Source organism: Papilio polytes, unplaced genomic scaffold, assembly GCF_000836215.1.
Source record: "Papilio polytes unplaced genomic scaffold, Ppol_1.0 DF824269.1, whole genome shotgun sequence".
Lineage (NCBI taxonomy): Eukaryota > Metazoa > Arthropoda > Insecta > Lepidoptera > Papilionidae > Papilio > Papilio polytes.
The window spans coordinates 838,812-860,578 of NW_013524935.1; the positions used below are offsets into that span (position 1 = coordinate 838,812).

At 33.3% G+C, this 21,767-nt stretch overlaps 3 protein-coding genes across 3 annotated transcripts; 2 read left to right on the top strand and 1 right to left on the bottom strand.

The window, feature by feature from the left end:
• The first annotated feature begins 789 nt into the window (after positions 1 to 789).
• On the top strand, positions 790 to 7,239 carry LOC106107331. Its single transcript, XM_013288150.1, has 6 exons — positions 790 to 913; positions 3,843 to 3,963; positions 4,174 to 4,380; positions 4,576 to 4,812; positions 4,898 to 5,184; positions 6,708 to 7,239. Exons 1-6 carry the CDS (start codon positions 901 to 903, stop codon positions 7,106 to 7,108), a joined length of 1,266 nt encoding a protein of 421 aa, XP_013143604.1. The 5' UTR covers positions 790 to 900; the 3' UTR covers positions 7,109 to 7,239.
• Positions 7,240 to 7,859: 620 nt separating this feature from the next.
• LOC106107337 lies at positions 7,860 to 20,199 on the top strand. Its single transcript, XM_013288162.1, has 6 exons — positions 7,860 to 7,968; positions 16,865 to 16,985; positions 17,368 to 17,574; positions 18,150 to 18,386; positions 18,902 to 19,188; positions 19,567 to 20,199. Exons 1-6 carry the CDS (start codon positions 7,956 to 7,958, stop codon positions 19,962 to 19,964), a joined length of 1,263 nt encoding a protein of 420 aa, XP_013143616.1. The 5' UTR covers positions 7,860 to 7,955; the 3' UTR covers positions 19,965 to 20,199.
• LOC106107398 lies at positions 10,380 to 15,720 on the bottom strand. The gene is made up of 5 exons (XM_013288245.1): positions 15,618 to 15,720; positions 14,481 to 14,765; positions 14,120 to 14,291; positions 12,504 to 12,684; positions 10,380 to 10,640 (listed from the first exon to the last, which is right to left on the bottom strand). Exons 1-5 carry the CDS (start codon positions 15,683 to 15,685, stop codon positions 10,381 to 10,383), a joined length of 966 nt encoding a protein of 321 aa, XP_013143699.1. The 5' UTR covers positions 15,686 to 15,720; the 3' UTR covers position 10,380.
• Positions 20,200 to 21,767: the final 1,568 nt, after the last annotated feature.

Here is a 21,767-nt window from a genome sequence, read left to right on the forward strand (position 1 = left end):
AAACAGATTTTGACGTGACTGTAACAACACTATGTGTTATTTTTTATATGGATTTATTTAAATTGTTTTGTATATTTGTGTCACATTTAAGGTAAATTAATACTGGTAGTAATTGATAGTTCCGGATTTGACAATTTTAATGACTTATCTGATAATTTTGTTGATGAGATTAACACTGCTAGAGTTATCTTTAGTTTCGTATTAAAAATAGAATTAATGGTGTTTCTTCGTAGTGATTATTTATTGATGTTACTACAATACGGTGATGACGCTTACTATTTTTTTTACGTTTTTCGTTAAGAGATCGTAGTAGGTTTATAATGTAAACAGGATTTTCGAAATAACAAACATTAAATTTCTTTAGTCTAATTTTCTAGTTCTTGATTGAATCACGAACAACTCACTAGCTTTCGCCCGCGACTCCGTCCGCGTGGAATTAAAAAAAAGACAAAACTAAGTAACCTATATGTTCTTCCAGACTATCCTCTACATGCTTATTAAATTTCATCAAAATCGGTTCAGCCGTTTAAGCTACAAACTCTATCAAACATCCATCCATCCATCTAAACTTTTGCATTTATAATATTAGTATGAAGTATGATTATCTTAAACGTATCACTTTTGTGAAAATTGTTGAATAACTTGAGTACAAAAATTGAGTAAAAAAAACAATTTTATATGTAAAGGACCGACGTTGGAAACATACTGATTCTTTAGAACGTCCTCATTATTACGTATTTTATTATATTTATCTGTATGCATCTGCAGTAGTGATAAATATTCTACACAGTGTCCAATACGAGTAGTGGTCTTTAAAACGCCTATTCGTAATGTTGTATCAAAAAATATATTAAGCAGTTTTTTTAAATAGTTACATTCAAATAGTGATTTTTTTGTAATATGGATTTAACAGGTAGGAATTTTACTAATATCTTATACGTTTGGATGGATGTTTGTTGAGTAGCTCCAGAAAACAAATACTGATTTGGATGTTTGAAAGTAACAAAATAAACTTTTTAATAAAAAAACAAAACCGACTTCCGAACAAAATACACTAAAAACAAAATGTTCTCAAAAAAAAACAGTACACTAAAAAGTAACGAAATAATTCCTTGAAAATAGTAAACCTCCCTTATTGTAGCTGTTATGTCTATATTGTACAGTTATTTTTACTTTGATGTCGGTGTCAGCCGAGGTATGCAGTGATATTTATACGCAAGGGTTTCCACATTTTTACTATAACAATTAACAATTGTACCAGACCAGATAAAATATCTTTTGCAATTCAGACTATTTACATTAACGTAAGCGACGACAATAAACAAAAACCTCGCTTGATATTACTCCTATAAAAATATGGGCAAAAAACGAATCAAGTGATCACATTTTAAAATTAAATAGGCTATTTAGGATGGACGCAGTCATGAACGGGAATTCAAAAAGTCGCGAAAATCCTCAGCGTTTCACTTACAGTATAATCTTACTAATCTTACTAATATTATAAATGAGAAAGTTTAGAAGGATGGATGGATGGATAGATGGATAGATGGATGGATGGATGTTTGTTAGCGTTTGTAGCCTAAACGGCTGAACGGATCTCCATGAAATTTGACACAGGTTTAGAACATAGTCTGGAAGAACACATACGCTACTTTTTATCCCGGGAATAAGTACGGTTCCCGTGGGATTCGTTAATTTAGTTTTTTAATGTTTACTCGATATTCTGCAACGGTTCAACGTACCTTATTGAAATTTGGCACAGATATAAAACAAAGTCTGGAGTACACATGGGATAAGCTTCATCCCCGAGAAATGACCAGTTCCCGAGGGATACGTAGCTTTTTGTAATTTATATAGTTCGTATGTTTTCTAATACCTCGCGGACGAAGTCGCGGGCAACAGCTCGTATTCAATAAGCAGTGAGTTGTGAGTTGTGAGTAAAACAAAAAAAAGTTACAATCCCTCACACAAATATAATATGTGGGTACAATATGAGTACATAGTTACAAATTTAAGAATGTAAAATTTACTTATTGTAAAAATAATACTATATTTCTTACTGACAATAACGACTACGGAAATATTTTTAACAACTTTTTTGGGTTACGAACTTAGCATAATGTCAATATGTTAATATTCTTTTTTATTACGAGTACATATACAAAATCCTTTGTCTTTCATTAACCACTAGCTGTTTCCGTGCGACTTCATTCGCATGAAATTATAAAAAGTTTATTTTATTTACCTTTGTCAAATTCTTAATTGCAAATGTCAAAATAACAAAGCATGGCAACCTTGCTTCCTTAATGTTGGCAGCAACTTATGGTCTCTCTCCCACATTAGGGTTTTTATCTAAAATATTTACCCCCTAAATTTAATGGCGTGAAATATATAGCCTAAAGCGTGGCGTAAGTATAGGGCTTTTTATTTATATAAGAATTATTAAAAAATATGCTGTAATTGCTGACATCTTAGGCAACAAAGAAGTGTGTAAGAAGAACGATTTATTATAATAGTACCTATAGTTAGATAAATAGTTATAAACTGTATTTGTATATGTATTATATTTATTTGTGACAACTATGCACCAAGGAAACAATATTAGGTTATTTTTTTTTTAATTGTAAATAAACCAGCCCTTGTTCACGATCCCACTTAGACTAAATTTAGTGAATAATGCCACACTTCGTTCATGCCACAAATCATTTATTGAATTCCTAACGGCTGAATACGGAAACGATATTTAAATATATATTCAAATCTGAATAAAATTATCGGAACGATCGGATCGGATCGGATTGTTAGAACCTTAACATTGTCGCAAATAAATTTACACTAATACTCCGAATTTGAAACAATTTTGACGTTTGTCAGATTGTAAGCAAAACTTACTAAGCGAGGTTTTCAACACTCGTTTCAGTATTCCCTTTGTGAAAACCACTATAAATTACTCGCACAGTTACTACACTATGCAGTGTCTTAAGTAGTCAAACTAGCTTTTATCAGACAAATAATAATACATTTGAATCCTAATGTACGTGACCTTAACAAAGATGTAAGCGGCTAAAAATAAATAAACTTGTCTTAAGTTTTGGAATATACGACACTAGTTGATGCGCGCGACTACGTTCGCGTGAAATAATAAAATAATAATAAACACAGTCTATGTCACTCGTTGATAACGTAGCTATTTAATTGTGAAAGAATTCTGTAGTTTTGAGTTATTTACATACATACAAAAATACAAATCTTTCTTTTTTATATTATCTTTCTTTTTAATATTATAATATTAGTATAGATAAGGCCAGGAATACACATGCAACATACCAATTAAAGGCATGCGTTAACGCTATTAGCTGCCATGCAAATAATTTATTTTGTGACATCTAAGTACTTGCAGCAAATTAAGGGTGGGTCGAAAATTGGCACTGATATATGTCGTCTCAAACGATCTCGTTGACATTTTACTAGCATGAACGCATCCGGACATTGTCATGTCAGCTGCAAACCCGTTTTACTGTCATGAACGCCATTATACTTGACAAGGTCATCTGCTAAAGATTTGGGAAAGAAAATCTCTAAACAATTATTTAACTTCCAATTATTAGAAAAAAAACTTACTTAAAATATAATAAGATTCTTTTTTAAACTGATTGCTTACTCTATTTTCTTTCTTCGTAATTCATGTTTTGAAATCACTACAAACACACTACATTATTGAAGTATGTAAAAATCAACATCATGCAATATAAATGGTTGCTCAACTTCACACAAAACAAACAAAAACAAGTATACAAAGAAATGGACAGATTTTGTCGTAATACACCACTATACATTTTCAGCGGAGCAATATTTGGAAGGTCTCATGAAGGATGAAGCATACGACTGTCCATCTGATTCAGTCAACCCTGAGGACCTGGAGATGAAGCTGCCACCATGGTTCGATGAGACGCTGTATAACAAGTAAAAAATGGTCCTTATTCTAATAAAAAAAACGTATGGTACAAAATTATTCAATTACCATTTTTATAGTGTAAAAAGTATATAAAAAAACTGCTACTTTTCTGACTTCAATAAGGAGGTTCTAACATCAAAAGGTCAAAATTCTCTTGCACGTGTATGCCTCTATTATTTTTATATACATTATATTCAGATTGACGATTATATTTTTAGAGGTCGACGTTTCTTCTGGCGGTTTTGCTTTGGGTTCGGGTCTGTGATGATGCCGGGTCTAGTGGCGATATTCGCCGTGCCCACCATCCTGCAGGTGCTGGTCGGCTCAAGACGATCCTCATCAAAATACACCGCGTTCAAGCGATATATTGCTACCTTTTTACATGTCAAAGCTTGGTTGAGTCATGATTTGAAGCCTGGCAGCCTGTAAGTATCAGAGAATATCAAAATAACTAGTAACTAATTCTAGACACTTCAACGATAATTAAAAATTTAAATGCAGCTAACATATGTTACGAAGTTGAATAATTTCATACGATTGGAGACGTAATTACTAAATAACTATGCGAAGACCAGTATTGTTTAACCTTGTAATGTACCTGTATACGTCGTATTATACAGATCATGGCGATCATTATATGCCGTGCGATCTCGACATTTGAAAAATGGCCGCGCGGCTCGATTGAAGAACAAAGGAACAGTCTCTCAACGTGATTTGGCTCTGACTATGTTCGGAACCATAGGTCTTGGTATCCTTAAGCCAGATCGCTTCAGCATAAAACAAGAAGAGCCCGAAGATTGGGAGGCATTTAATCACTTCTGGAAAGTTATTGGCTGTATGTTAGGAATGGAAGATAGGTCAGTATTAACATGTCACTACCGTCTTTGTGACTTTTTGATGCAAATACCAGTTCTAAGAAGTGATTGTTGAAATGAATTACAGATACAACATGTGTCGGAGGACAATGGAAGAAACCCGTCAGGTGTGTCAGCTTATACTGGACCGCGTGTATACGCCGTGTTTGGAGAACGTGCCGGAGTACTTTGAGCATATGGCGCGTGTCATGATGGACGGCATGTGGGCTGTGAACGGCGCTACGGAGGCCGGTAGCCTTATGTACGTTACTAAGAACCTTGCAAATGTGCCTGGGTACATTCTCAGCGAGTCCGAGAGGATCACGCTGCAGGCAGCGATTAAAGAAAAGTTGGCTGGAAAGCACGAGGATATTGGTAATTATAGAATTTTTGTTTAAATGGTTTCATTTCAAGTTATAAGTAAATGAGCGCGGTTCCCCTTAAGGAGGTCACAACTGTTTTGAATTTTCACTACAGCGGTTGAGGGGTTGGAAGAAAACAATTGTTTTTTTCTTCCAAGAAACGGGTTTCAACGGTAGTAGAGGTAATTGAAGTAAGTCAAGTCCTGTATCGATTGCTAACAACATGAATAAGTACATCTGATATGTTAGATATCCGCATGCCACGTTCGGTCCACCGATCATATATGATCATGATGTGTGGGAAATTCACTATAGTGCTCGAGAAAACAAATAAAACAACAAAAATCGAATGTAATAACTAAAGAGAAGAGAAGAGAAATAATGTCCTATTATCTATATTATTAGATTTAAAAAATCCATAAGACTAACTGTGATTTACGCTCCAAGAATATGAAACGAATGATCATGCGTCGAAGAGTTAGTTTATTCATTGAGCTATGGCGTCGGAACGACACATATACTGTTTAAAAGATTTATCGCCCGTTCGTTGCACTTCAGCGGATATATATCTGTATAATTCTCTCGAGTTAATGCAAAACACAGCTCACAACATGCATGTGAAATCTGCCGGTTGCTCGCCACTTGTTCAATCAATTGATGCTAATAATAAAGTTTATTGCACACGCTCTCTTTGTTATAAGATAGGTGCCACATGGCCATTGCACACATTATAAACCGTCATGCAGTTGACTGAGTTCAGTCATAGTCCTCAAGTAACAATAGAGTTAAAGTTTGATGCTGTAAAAATGTATCAATATGCATTAAGCTTATCATATCCGTGTGCGGATCTGTCAGAAATTATGCAATACCTATATAGGCGTATACAAGGACATGAAAAAACCATTTGACAAAACAGCTAACTATAATAAAGCAAGGATTTTGTAACACTCTTGACTTAGCTAGTCACCTATATAGTTTAGTTTGATCTATGTCTACGGGGTAGTTCCTTGTTGATTTCAAAACAGGCCGGCAGTTCGAAGGATATTTTTATAAATGTCTGATGACCCCGATGCGACGCCACAACGCTCATGTGGGATCTACATAAGAGAAGGGTCAATAAAGTTTCATTGCATTCGTCGCAACGCCGCCGGCCATTGTACGACTACTATACGAGTATACTTATTACTATGCGGGCTTTATATATATAAACGTTATATAAACAAGACAAAAGTGACATTTCCATGTTCACAGTATTCTTAAAATGGTGAATGGTACCCGCCCTAGCACAAAAACTTGACTGGTTACGAATGTGATAAAAAATATTCCTCTGTACTATTACTAGTTATCAATCAGCGAATAAAATTTCTTTTTACCTAACTGTTTAGGAAAAAGGAAAAACCACACAAAGTAACTATACAAGATGCTTAATTCTAACTTTGTATTGTACGTTAAGTTAATTGTGGACGAAACATGAAAACCGTTTCATCGGATTTTCTAATTTGTTGATAAGGTTTGAACTCGTTATAATGATTATAGGAGTGGACGCATCAACACTAATCGCAAAATCCAGTCTACAGTGTGTTACAAAACGTGAACAACGTCTGCTCTACCTTAGAGATTACGACTGTTTGGACACAGCACCTGAGTATAAGAAGCTTTCTTACGCATCCAAATATAAAATCACACTTTCGTCTATGATGACGGCTTTCTACAAGACGTACTTAGGCAGAGTTCTTCTTAACTGGTATTATGTAGTAGCCCTATACATGTCTGAATATTTTCCGTACGTCGCATTCTTTCTCTACGGAATCAAGAATTCTTATGTGGACATATTCAAAGACAGCCCACTAGGAGACAGTCCACCTAAAACTAACGCGGAGTACTACAAGCCGCAACCACCAGAACCTTGGTACAGAGCTATTTTAGCTTTCTGGTAAGAAAAAATAACAATCACTGATAAAATACTCTATTTTTGTTTAATAATCTTATGCAATTGATGTTAAGTTACGTATGATTTTAAAATGTATAAGTAATCTGTTTATTTTCTAATGTTAAATTGATTAAGCAATAAAATTAAAAAATGTTAAAAAAATGTTTTTTTTTTCCTCCTGAAATATGCCAAAAATAATGGAACGTGCACTTACTTTGACGAAATTTATAGTATTTTGATGTCAAATCGATTTCCTGTTTGTTCTTAAACTCACTTCATCATCATCACCAGCTCACTATACGTCCCCACCGAGAGGCTCGGAGCCTACCCGATAGTAAGGGGTGACTAGGCCATAATCACCCCTTGCAGTCTTAAACTCACTATTAAATGCGTATTTTATTGCATCACAAAAAAATCGTCGTTTTTTCTATTTTTTCCAATAATATTTATGATAAAAATCTTTACCTGAGTTACGAATTTTTGGTAATAGATGGCACTTTTATATATTCAACTAGTCCCAATGGCGGACTTTTCCGCACAACTTTTGCACTTAACAAAACTAAATATTAACTTATTACCGTATAAACAGTGACGGTGCTGAAATTATAATATTAATAATATAATAGTGTTTTAAATGAAGGAAGGAGAATCCAGATACATAGGTATTTAGTGTTAGCTACCAGACGATGAACTAGACTTCATATCATGTCTGTTTTTATCTGCGTCAAATAGCTTTATAAACTGAATTATTTGCCGACCTTGATCACTGTGAGTGGTGTTGTCGAAAGGTAGACTCCATTCGCGGACTGCGCGAATAAAAATATTTACATTTTTTGTGTCAACTGTTTGTTACCATGGATTTAACGGGTAAGGAAGAAAAATTGTGTTTTTATTTTTTTTCGTAAATTAACGAACTGGCCACCGAAGTAGCTGTGATTTTAAAAGAGCGATTCGAAATTTAAAAATATTTTAAAGCTCGATTGTTTTGGTTTTAAAATTGTTGTTTATGTGTTATTAAAACTTTTTTAATAAATCACTTGAAAAGTATACACTAAAAAAAAAATGTTATAATTACGAATGTTCAGATGGATGGCTGTTTGTTAGAGTATACAGCCTAAACGGCTGAGCGGATCTCGATGGAATTTGACTTAGATGTACAACATAACGAAGTGTATGGTTTAGGCTACTCATTAAGTTTTTTTTTATTCCGCGCGAATTCCATACCTGGCCTAACCCGCGACGTCGTGCGCTATAATTTAGTGATGATTGTATTTTGCAAAATCTGGAAAAGATAAAAGATTGTAATTTAAAATACCCAAGATGGCTTTATTATATTTTTGCATATAACATGTATTTTCGTCGTTTACTGATTATTTATTGTATATATCTTTTTATTATATCAATAATCTGTTTGATATGAAGACAAAATTGAAGACACAAATCTACTAGCTTTTGCCGCGACTCCTTCCGCGTGTAATTAATAATATTAAAAATAATAATAAAGAAATGAAAAAATATAACCTATGTTACTCACAGATAACTTAACTTTCTAACGGTGAAAGAATTTTCAATCGGGAATTTTAATCGGCCCAATAGTTTTTGCGCCTATTCATTACAATCGAATAAAGTTTTCCTCTTTATAATATTAGTATAGATACTAACAATTTTCAATGTCTGCTTAAAACATGATTATACTGTTGGTCAGTGAATAAATCTAAAAGCATTCTATACATTAGGTACTTTTCTAAAAGTTTCATCAAAAACGACAAGACACGAAGTAACAATGACATTGATAATTAATATAGACAGGCCAAAAAAAATTACAAATAAAAAACAAAAATTAAATTAACGATTAAAATAAAAAAAAAACTGGTGCATGCGAGAGGTGAACTTTCATTTATAAAAATTGAAAACCGCATTATGACTCAGAAAAGTCTGTATAAACGTGAGTGCGTGAGATTTTGATATCCTACGTTTTTTTTATATAATATAAGGTGACAAACGAGCAAGCGGCCACCTGAATCCACCGAAGTGGAAAGCGACCGCTGCCCATAGAAATCCGCAAGTGCAGATGCGCTGCCTACACTTGATTGACGGAGGAGACGCACATAAAGAGTTTTTCTCCTTCCTGTGCGTCTCCTCCACCGTCAAATCCCCTTTTCCTTACCATCCTTTCCTCTTATAGAAAGGGTGGATAGGGAAATTAGGTCTCCGGCACCACACTCATCAGACGAAACGCGGAATTGCTTCCACTTCACGCCTGTTTTCTGTGTGGTCGTGGTATTACACCGGGGGAGTCGGCCCATTCGTGCGAAGATGTTAAAGCGGGCTCTACCACTGTTATGGTAAGAGCGCGCGCAGACCTCTGATTAAATTATCGCACAACTAAGTCGCGCTTTGACTCATATGGGCTGATATAGAGATGCGCACACTACTCGATTTTTAGTTGTGCAACTAAACAGTTGAATTGACAGCGAAACAATCGACGATCGACAGTGCGATGGTTTAGTCAAACGTGCACCAGCTCTAAGTCAATATTCCGTCAATTGAATTAGTTTTACTATCTATATAAATCACTTTGCTTTTTAAATTACCGTCATAGATTATCTAAATTTATTACTTTTAATTTTTTGGCTGCACCACAGATATTATATCTATACTGCATACAGACGATATGACATTGCAGGAACGATCTTTTTTTGAATTAAACTATTGACATTTGAATGCAGACATCCCAATAGAAAAATAAGCAAAATACACATTGTTTAATTTCCAGTCTAAGGTGCATTTTCGAGAATTCACACTAAGCGTGACTTTCATAAGTTTATCTATCTAGAAACGTTTTACATGACAATTTATTTTAAATTGTTAGTAATTTATATCTTTATCAACACCTATGTATGTACATATAATATAAAAAGGAAAGATTTTTGTGTGTACTGAAATCAAAAAATATACTGGGCCAATTCCAAACTTTCTTCCACCAATAAAAAGCTACTTTATAACGAAGTAACATGAGCTATATTTTATTATAATTTTAATTCCATGCGGATGAAGTCGCATGCAACAGCTAGTCGACCTATAGACATATACGTCCATTTCCAGAAAGACATTTAAGTATCCATTTCGGAAAATAGTATGTAGTATTGTAAAAAATAACATTAATATGAGATTAACAACGGTATATGGTAAATAGTTATGTTTTCGTATTTTTATATAATTTACAAACTAAAGAAACAATGTAGTTAATTATTATTTTCATGTGCTCTGTCGTTTTAATCAATATAAAGCGTTATTTAATAACGTAGATGATTTCATGAAGTAATTCTTAAAGTTTAGATCGTCTTTTATGAATTCGAAGTTCTCGACGCTCGAATTTGACAGATGCCAGGCCACGATAAGATTGCACGAGCCGAGGGTACCTTCGCAGTACTCCAGCGGTAGGTACGAGGACACCTCTCTGTTAGGATAATATGTGTAATCTGACAACACACGAACACCACATTCCAGTACATTATCCGCCATACTTCTTATTACACCTGAAAAGACAAAAAATATATAAGAATACCACATGAGAAACAATTGCTTTCAAATAAAAAAATTGGTTCTCTAGATTACGAGTTCAGAAACAAAAAAATAATAAACGTGCAGATGAATTAAGGACGTTCTTTTTTGAAGTCGGTTAATTTTTTTTTAGTTGTGAAACTAAGCATACAATTCTGATACATGATGCATAGGTACAAAACATTTAAATCGTTTTAGTTTTAATCTATAATATAATAAAGCGTAAACACACACTTCTTTGTAGCCTAAGATGTCAGCAATTATATATATTTTTGAATAGCTTTTTATTAATAGAAAGCCCTACACTTACGTCACGCTTTAGGCTATATATTTTCATGCCATTAAACTTAGGGGGTAAATATAAGTTGCTGCCAACATCCAGAAAGCAAGCTTGCCATGCTTTCTCAACATGACATGTCATTTTGACATTTGCAATTAATAATTTGACACATGTAAACAATAAAATTAAATTTTCATAATTTCACGCGGGTGAAGTCGCACGGGAACAGCTAGTTTTTTATAAAGTAGCTTTCTCCACGACTCCGTCGATTTATAATAAAAAAAAAGAAAAGTAAATGGCCTGTGTTTTACCAGACTATCCACTACATCTATGTCATCGAGATCCGAGAGCAGTTTAGGCTACAAACTCTAACAAACATCCATCTAAACTTTCGCATTTATAATATTAGTAGGATTAGTAAGAGAGATGACAATTAGTATAAATAATGCAATTACTATTTAATTTATTCTTATAACTGTATACTTTATCACATTGTATCATAAAAAAATATCTTATCCTTTTAATACAATAGGGAATACACTTTTAAAATCAAATTAAATTTTTAAATTGGACAGATATCAACTATACTACATTGTTGTTGAAATAATAAATCTAACTTTAAGTAATTTGTTTTACTAATTAGAACGAATCTCTATGGAATTAGGCATAGATGTAGAGGAAAGTCTGTAAGAAGCCTAGTTAATCATTGAAATTCCGCGCGGACAGACGCGGGCAGCTAGTTCCTCTATAAAATTATACAATGCATCGGTTGTTTTTTTCCATACCTTTTTGTACAGTCATGAATGGAGTGTAGATATTCTAGTAAAAAAATTCCACTACCGTGACGATAAAAACCTATCGTCGTCCCTCTCATTTCCTTTGATTAAACAGAGATAACATTATTGTACATTTTAGTCTGTAAGAAGACTAAAAATGAATAGTGGTTTTCCTAGTTCTTAATATAACTTGTATCATAACAATAAAACCATGTTGAGTTAAAATTTATTTCCACGAGTAAGATAATGAGTTGATTTACTAAAACAAATTTAAAAACGGTTGCCTTGTCTCGGTTTTTTTAAAGAGAATGAGCAGGACGTCAATATAATATACAACAAAGAGATTCAAATACACAGAGGAGACATAGTTGACACTTCGCTTAGAAACATACACATAACCATCACTAAAGTTATCTATTAATGTATTGACTGGGATCTCAAAACCACATATTAATATAATTTGTTGTAACTAAATTAATTGCCAATAAATGTTTACATTTTATTATATACATTGTTTTGTTTAATTTGTAACAAATTAGCTGTTACTCGCAACTTCGTCCGCGAGAAATGAAAAGATAATAGAAGTTGTAATCCCTGGTAACGTACCTTTTTAAACGTGAAAGAATTTTTAAAACTGGCCCCGTAGTTTTTGAGTTATTTCAATACATATTAAAATGCAAAAATACAATACGGTGTTACCTTTCAGAGAAAGCACCGGTGTAAAAAATCACTACGCCTCGTCTATATGTTTAAATCTCTAACAATGAAAACCCTATGCTTACCGTTTTTACACGTTTGATTGACAACTCGTTTGGTGACACTGAAGTACTGCTCTAGAGTTGAATTGAAGGTCGGCTTGAGGCAAAGATACTCGTCTTCTGAATACTCCGATCTCTTTTGAGTTGGTATCGTATCGTATTTGATGACGGAGTTGAATACGCAAGGATCTGGCTTTGATGTTATCTGAAATTAAACGATATGTCTTACTAATTATATCTAGTTCATTCATCCAGATTGGATTAAGCATTTTTATTGCGGTCTTTAGTAGTTTTTTGATGGTTTTTTCGAGACGCCTTCTTAAGATAACAATGGTCTTTTGCCTACGACTCCGGCAGCGCAGACTATACTAACATTATATTGTATGTATTTGATTCACGTATAAACGAGTCGACTTTAAAAATTCTTTCATTAAAAAGGTAATATTTCTGTGAGTAACATAGGCTTACTTTTTTATTACTTTTATATCCAGAGTGTAGTATAGGTAATACAATACTATACTATAAGACTGTGTATATTAGAGGAAGTTTGAAAGTAGCGCCAGTGGTGGAGAAATTAAGAAGCAAAAGGTTAGCTTGTTATGCGACGAGACGATGAGGACATAAACCAGAAAGTGTTAAGAATGAATGTGCTACAAAGGAAGAGGAAGACCGAAGAAAGTATGGATGGATTGTGTGAAAAAGGATATGTTAAAGAAATGAGTGGATTCAGATATGACGGCTGATAGAGATGTATGAAAGAGCAGCACATACTGTGCCGACCCTCCGTAAGGGATAAGGGCAAGTTGATGATGATGATGACTAGTAATGTCAAGTATTATTTAATCTGTTATTTTTTTAAGTCTGAAATATCCATCGAGATCCGTCGTGCCGTTTCGGAGATACTTTCTAACAAAAATCTATTTATCCATACTTTCTCGTTTATAAAATGAGTATTTAAGATTAATACTTGTGTCAGACAAATGCATATTTGTAACCTTCGATAAAACGTTATTATCGAAGCTTGTAACTTTGCTTATTAACTAATCTAATATTATCAGAGTTAGCAAAATAAAATGCAACCTTTGGACCTAGTTTAATAACACGCGCTTAATTTTTTGTTTTTATGTCATGATTAGTATTTTGAGATGGTTTTAGTCGCATTCATTCGCACATTTTTATTTCTTTATAGCGTCAACACTTACAATCATTTTATTATACAAAAAATATGCACACGAATTGAGTCTCTTGGGAAGTCGGTAAAAAAAAATAAGTGTACTGTTAAGAACAAAATTAGTACCGTGCTGTAGAATTGGCGCAACTCTAGATTATCGGCATAAAAGTCACGTCCGTAGCTGACAGCTGTCAATGTCACTAGAAGTATGGATAGATTTGGCGCGCATCCTAAGTCCTGACGAGAAGTGTTGCTCTGAGTTTAAAGCGACAGTATCAATTAAATAAGTTGTCTAAAAGTACATACATCCACGGTTTTTTTTTTGTTTAATATAGTCTAGACATGCACTAAACAGAACTGATACTATGGAATAAAATGATTTAGGGGTTCTTTTGAAAGTGGTAAATGTGAATAATTAGCAACCTTGAGCCATCCCCCTACTCCCTCTTCGTTACGCTTTAGTACATACCTCTTGTCCTATACATCTGGGAACAGCATAAAGCTCGCTAAAGGCGGCTGCGGTCACCTGTGCTGTGGGGTGCTGCAAAATGCCACTACAGAGGGTCCAATAACCGTTGCGAATTATGTAGTTCCTTGGTAACTTTCTTAGTGTTGATACTGTCAGTGTTGTTATTCCAAACCTGTTAATATAACAGTGAATCAGTATTTTTTATTTGGTTTTTCAAAGACAAGAAATTCACAGTTATTTTTCTATTCTTATTTTAATGGGTCGAGAAATCGCAGTCCGTTGAAAGTACTCTAGCAGTTGTCTATGGTCCGTGGTCAGCACATCTTCTTATATTTGAATAGACAATCTAGAAGTTTCTTACCTCCCATTGACGATAGTGTCCTTTAGTCTCTCCTCTCTTTCTTGCACTATCAATATTTGCGTCTTCAAACTGTCTGCCAATTTCTTCGCATTACTCAAAACGGTTTCCAAGGTCACCCTGAGGTTTCGTGTCTGCATTACGTTAACTGGGGTCATATTGGACGTTTGGAGTAATAGGTTATTTTTCGGTAACTCTAAAACTTCTGGACTCCCCTGGAATAGTTTTAGTTTATCCCCGTCTAACACTTTTATGTCTATTTTGTTCATTCTTCTAGCTGATTCTTTACTGTTAAAAATTAAGTTAATACTTGTTTAAAACTATTAAATTGGTTTTTACATTATTTATATTCGAATAAACTAACATAAAGTATTTTCTGCGTTGTCATTTTTCAATTTAGTGAATTTTGCAATTCTCATGGTCAACGTATGTAGTGTGATTGTGTTGACGTTTTTGTTAAAATTATTATTTTATTTTTCTGGTTTTAATCGTGATTTATAAGAAACTTTTTATTTAACACGTTTACTGCGGCAGGTAAAATCAAAATTCTTCAACTGGTGCGTCGGCGGGCCTAAATACGCCCACAATGATTGTCCGCCAGTGCGTTGCAGGTCTTTTTAGACCCACCAACACTAGGATAGATTAAATTGCAATAATTTTGTGGAAACGCAATGGAAACAAAAACGTAACGCACTAGCGAGAGGGACATAGTTTTCTTCGTCCGCACCAGCTTAATACCGCATCGGGCCGATATCGACCTGTTACGCAGTGAATGTGTTAATTTGTTAATCCCAGGGTCCTGAATAGATGGTAAAAAATGAGCAATATTACCTTATCTATTTATTAAAATTACTGGTGTTTTTTATTATTTTACTTCAACAATCACATTTGAGAAACCGTGAGCATTACAGCATATTTGCTTAGCATAATAGCAAATGACCGGCGTATCATTACAATGGTGATGCAATATGTAAATAATCATATGATCATCGCGAAGTCGCGGGCGAAAACTGGTGGTACAATAAATAAAACAATAGAAAAACATAATAATGTAATAAAAAAGAACTAGGATAACAATTAGATTGTATAACCATTGTAAAAACTTCATAACTAGTGTTATATTTGAATCTTAGTACTTACTATTGATCCCGAATTGGCGTCAACCATTCTGATACCTGGGAACCGAAATTTTTAATTTTAATCTTCATTTATACACATCTGTACTATTATAATAAAGCGTAAACACACACATTTTGATACAAACCCTAATGTGGGAAAGAGACCATAAGTTGCTGCCAACATCAAGGAAGTATGTCTTCATGTCATGTCATTTTGACATTTGTAATTAATAATTTGACAAATGTAAACAATAAAATAAAATTTTCATAATTTCATGCGGATGAAGTCGCATGGGAACAGCCAGTAATTCATATTTCGTTAAATAAGTAACTATCTTTTATAGAATACCGACATGTATTTATAAATAAAAATCAATTACTGTTACAATAAATTTAGACCAGAATAATACCCTTATTTGTTTTGTTTTCTTCCCTAGTGTCATCTGTACTAATATTATAAAGAGAAATTTGCATTTTTGTATGCATTGGAATACCACAAAAACAGCTGGGCCCATTTTAAAAAAATATTTAACATTAGAAAGGTAATTTATCGAGTAACATAGGCTATATCTTGTATTATTTTTTTTAATTCCACAGGGACGAAGTCGCGAGCAACAGCTAGTATTCTATAATATTTATAATATTCTATAAAATTAATGAAATAATCGTGTTCAAAGCTCTTTCGCTATAACATTTTTTGCCAAATATATTTGCGATATTTTCGAGTATTATATTGTAAAATGAGAAAGTGTGAAAAATAAATTTTTGCTTTAAAATGCATATAATAGATGTCGCTATTTCATCTTTTACTTAAGGTCAGGTTAGTTTCTCTCTGATGACTGTTATTTATTTTAATTTTTGATATTTTTAACAAAACATTTTTATTCTTGTATATCCTAACCGAAATAACAGAAACATCTGCTCGCAGTTTGACTTTTTGACCCAAACAGTATATAAAAATATATTAATTCATTTTTTTAACAACAAATTAATAAAAATGATTGAAATTAAAAAGAAAATTCTCACCCAGTCACAATAACACGATTGAAATAACAAACAAAATAAGAAAATGTTAATTTTTTTCAACATTTTGCAGCCGCGTTCGTGAAACTTCTTTCTCATACTGCGCTCGTTCGTTTACCAAAATGTTTTTTCATTTTCACAACAACTATAAACTAATCGCAATTGTTCTATGCCATTGTTTCGACTTTCATAGATTCAAGGCAATAAGTACATAAAGTATAGCAATTTTTTCTTTTTTTTTTCCAGTGAATCAATTTGTTGACGGTCTACTAAGTAAGGAGGCTTATGAAACTCCTTCAGATTCCGTCAAAGAAGAAGATTTGGAAATGAATTTGCCAGAATGGTTTGATGAAAATCTATATGATAGGTAAGAAAAAAACCGATAAACAGAAAAGAAAATCCATTAACGGCTGCTTTTAATTGTTACTAATGTTATAAAGAGGAAAGCATAACATAAACTACGTTCAAAAAGTAAATTTCAAACCAATAAAATCCAAAACACAATGACATGTTTTTTAACCATAATAAATATATAGTTAACAAGTTTGCGTCTACACATTTTATTGATTGATGTAAAGTTTTCTTAAGTATGTATTAACTAATTTAAATGGTCCAATGATATTCAAAAATAATCTTTGGTTGTTTGGATTCTAGAGAGTTCAGCATTTCCTTTTCTTTCTCGAAATATCTTTGTACATTCAGCCAGTTTTATTTTATTATTACAGTTTAAATAGCATTTATTTTTAAAGGGGTCGAAGTTTCTTCTGGAGGTTTAGCTTCGGGCTAGCAGGTGCGATGACATCAGGTCTAATCTCTGTATTCTCTGTGCCAACGATACTGGAAGTGTTAGTGGGCTCACGACGATCCTCATCAAAGTACACGGCATTCAAACGCTATTTATCAACATTTCTGCACGTTATGTCATGGTTCCGATATGATTTGAAGCCTGATAGTGTGTAAGTATTTTTTATTACATACTAGCTTTCGTCCGCGACGCCGTCCGCGTGGAAGTAAAAAAAAAGTGAGTAGCCTATGTGTTCTTCCAGACTACCCTCTACATCTATGCCAAATTTAATCGAAATCCGTACAGTCGATTATGCTACAAACTCTAACAAACATCCATCCATCCATCTGGATGGATTAGAGTTTAGATAAACTTACACATTTTTGATATTAGTCTGAAGTATGAATATGATTTAAGTCTACATGGGAAAGAAAAGGCTGTGGGTATGTCATTAGAATATGAAGTGGCAGGATATTCTACTCCTACTACTCCCACTACGCCAACTACTACTACTACTACTCCTAAGAAGAGACACTCGTTAAAGAAGTCTATGAAAGGACTTATTACTAAAACATTCACTGAGGTCACTGCGGTGTGTAATTCGTGTTCCTTCCGTTCATTTCAAAGTTTCAAAATTATCTCATATGCTTTACCTAATCGCTGACAAATTTCTATGTTACCTCTATATCCTAAACTTGAAGGATCTTGACTTAGCGCTTATTAAACTTGTAATAATAATAATTTCAGTTCCTGGAAATCAATATACGCAGTTCGGTCTCGTCATTTGAGGAGCGGACGTGCGGCACGTTTGAAGAACAAGGGTACTGTTTCCCAACGTGATTTGGCTCTCACACAATTCGGGTTCATCGGATACGCGGTGCTTAAGCCTGATCGTATCGGCGTCACCCAGCAGGAAGCGGATGATTGGGAAGCATACAACCATTTATGGAGAGTCATTGGTCACTTGTTGGGAATAGAAGACAGGTTAGCTGCATTTTTTAAGAATAACAAATGAGCATCGAATCGCCTGACGTTAATTGATCAGCAAAAGTCGCATTATGTCAGAATTAATGCAGTTTCTGGCATTTATAAATAATAACCATCCATGCATTCATCTACAAATTTTCATTTACATTATTAGTAAGAAGGTACAACAGATTTGGGACATGACTCTGCTAAAAATAGCACCTATTTGCAAATTTAATTATCATCAATTTGCATTTTTGATACCACAGTCTAAATAATAAAGAGACGCATTTGTAAAATAACAATTTTTTTTAATCAAATGTTATTTATTGCTCATAACATTTGGCATTCGAGGAACAGATGGTATTAGGATAAGAAATCTCGCTGCTATATTGTTATTTTTTTATAATATAAGGTGACAAACGAGCAAGTGGCCACCTGAATCCACTAAAAGCGACCGCTGCCCATATACATTCGCAATTGCAGATGCGCTGCCTATCCTTAAATCTGATCTGATTTATTTTTCTATTCAGGTACAACATATGCCGTAAAAATATAGATGAAACCCGTCAGGTTTGCCAATTGATACTGGACCGCGTGTATACCCCGTGCCTGGAGAACGTACCGGAGTACTTCGAGCATATGGCGCGTGTTATGATGGACGGCATGTGGGCGGTGAACGGCACCATGGAATCAGGGAGTCAGATGTACTTGACGAAGAACTTGGCGAATGTCCCCGGGTACATTTTGACTGAAGCTGAGAGAATTGATTTACAAAGACGCATTAGGGAGCAACTAAATGGAAGACACCCTGATATTGGTGAATAATTTTTACTTTTTAATTTTCTTGCAACTTCCGTTCTGTAGCTTCATACGTGATGATGCTATAGTTATCTGTTCTGTTACTTGTTCTTGTTGTTGAGAAAACACGTTTTAAATACTCGTAGAATAGTACTTTTAACAAAAACTTTAAAGTAATTTTCCTCAACACATGAATGTTTATTTTAACTCGTATATTGAGAGCCTGTCGCACTGGCTGATAGAGGCTCAGATAGCTTAAAAATGACGTCACTGTCAGATAAGGGAACAAAATCTGACATCCCGATCACATATTTTACTCGTTCGATTGTTATCAGACAATTTACAATTTACAATAATTAAAGCTTATTTTTAAATGATTTTTTTTTGTACATTTCAGGCGTGGATTCATCATTATTAGTAGAAAAAGCAAGAGTCGAGGGTCTACCGGAGAGGTCACCTCGGTTACTTTATCTCAAAGACTACGATACCTTGGACAATGCGCCAGAATATAAGAAACTATCGCTAGCCGCTAAATACAAATTAGCCCTTTTGTCCATATTCATGGCATTTTACAATACAAATATTGGTCGAGTGTTAATTAACGGATATTTTCTTTTTTCAATTCACTTGACAGAATATTTTCCATACGTAGCTTTTTTTATATACGGAATTAAGAATTCTTATGTCAATATATTTGTGGAATCCCCCTTGGATGATACACCCGCTAAACCTAATTCTGAATACAATAAGCCACAGACTACACCCTGGTATAATTCCCTACTGGCATTTTGGTAAATGTGCGATATTTTTTTAAATTCATGCGATGGGACACAAACCTCCTGAATGTGAATCGCCTTACATGACGTCATCAAATTAAAAAGAAAGATATATTAAAAAACAGCACAGATTAATCTTTTTTTTTAATTATTTATATACAGGATAAATTACGTTCTTCTGACAAAGTAAAAAAAAATCAACATTTTTAAATACAACAGGTATTAATTCTTCTGACAAAGTAAAAAAATATTGATTTTTTTACTTTGTCAGAAATTACATTCAACAAATAATTACATTCTTCAAAAAAATAAGTAAAAAGATCAATATTTTTTTACTTTGTCAGAAGAATGTAATTTATCCTTTATACAAATAATTAAAAAAAAAAAATAATCTGTGCTGTTTTTTAAGTCATTAAATTGCATCATGTAAATAGTAGAATTCCGTTTCAATATTTCAAATTGTCCTTATCAAAACTTTTAATAAAGAAAGTAGAGATATAAAATAATGTAAATTGAAGTATTAAAACTGCTACTACATACAAATGTAAATATAAGTATTTATTTTTAAATAATGAATTAATCTTGAATTATCTGTTGAATCGTATGTAAATGATGATTTGCCACATTCTATGTAAAACGTTGACATTTGAACCTATATTCTGTGAGGAACTCTCAATTGGTAGTATTTATAAATCGATGATTATATCTTCAAATTAAATAAATATAACATGCGTAATTCATATAAATAACAATTTAAAAAATAGCTTAGAAAAATATTATAGTTTGTAGTAATTTGGGGCTAACAATTTTTACGCATTCGAATTTTAAAAACATTTTAATTTCGAAGTAGTATCGTAGATGTCACTATTTTTAATTTGTTATTTATTTTTTATAAAACTTTTATTGTTTTAGTATTATTATTTAACCTTTTTTATTTGCCACCAAAGTTGTATTAAAAAGTGTGATATTACAAAAAAGTACATATACAGTATGTACAGTAAAGTTTTTTTAAAAGTACAGATACAGTCTGTTATACATTAAATAAAATATGAAATAACATTTCAGAACACTGATAACGATGTATTTAATAAATTATTATAATAAACTAGTATTATTTTCACTCTGTATCCTCATTATTTTAATTTTGAGTATGTTTGTGATATGAGTAGCCCCAGTGAATAGTGGTAGAGAAGGTAAGGAGTAAAAGGGTAGCATGGTATGGTCATGTTATGAGGAGGTAATCGCATGTAACAAGGAGAACTTTAGTTATTAATATGGACATCGGTAGAGGTCCTAGAAAGAGATGGATGAATTGCGTGAAAGGTGACATGATCAAGAAGGGAGTGATGAGATGTCGTTTGATAGAGTTTTGTGTAGGACAAAAATCTGTTGCGCCGCCACGGGAGGAGGATGAGGAAGATGATGATGATCCTTATTAATTAAAAAAAAAACAGTTTTAACAGTGGTAGAGAAAGCAACATCTATTTCACAAATACGCAAAAGATAGGCGTAAATTGGAAATAACTCCGCGTTTTCTCCGAAGACAGAATGTACAGGTGTACATTTTTATAAAATGGTGGGAACAGGAAGTGGATATGGAGGAGCGCCAAAATGAAATGTCGTTTTTAAACGCATCTGCAAATTTCAAAACTGCTACAAATGTCTATGCAACGATCATTACGATTATAGAGACAACAAAAGCCAATCATTTGCCATCTTTGAAATTTAAAATAAAAACAAAACAAAATACATCAAAAACAAAATATTCTCAAAAAAACAGTACACTAAAAAGTAACGAAATAATTCCTTGAAAATAGTAAAC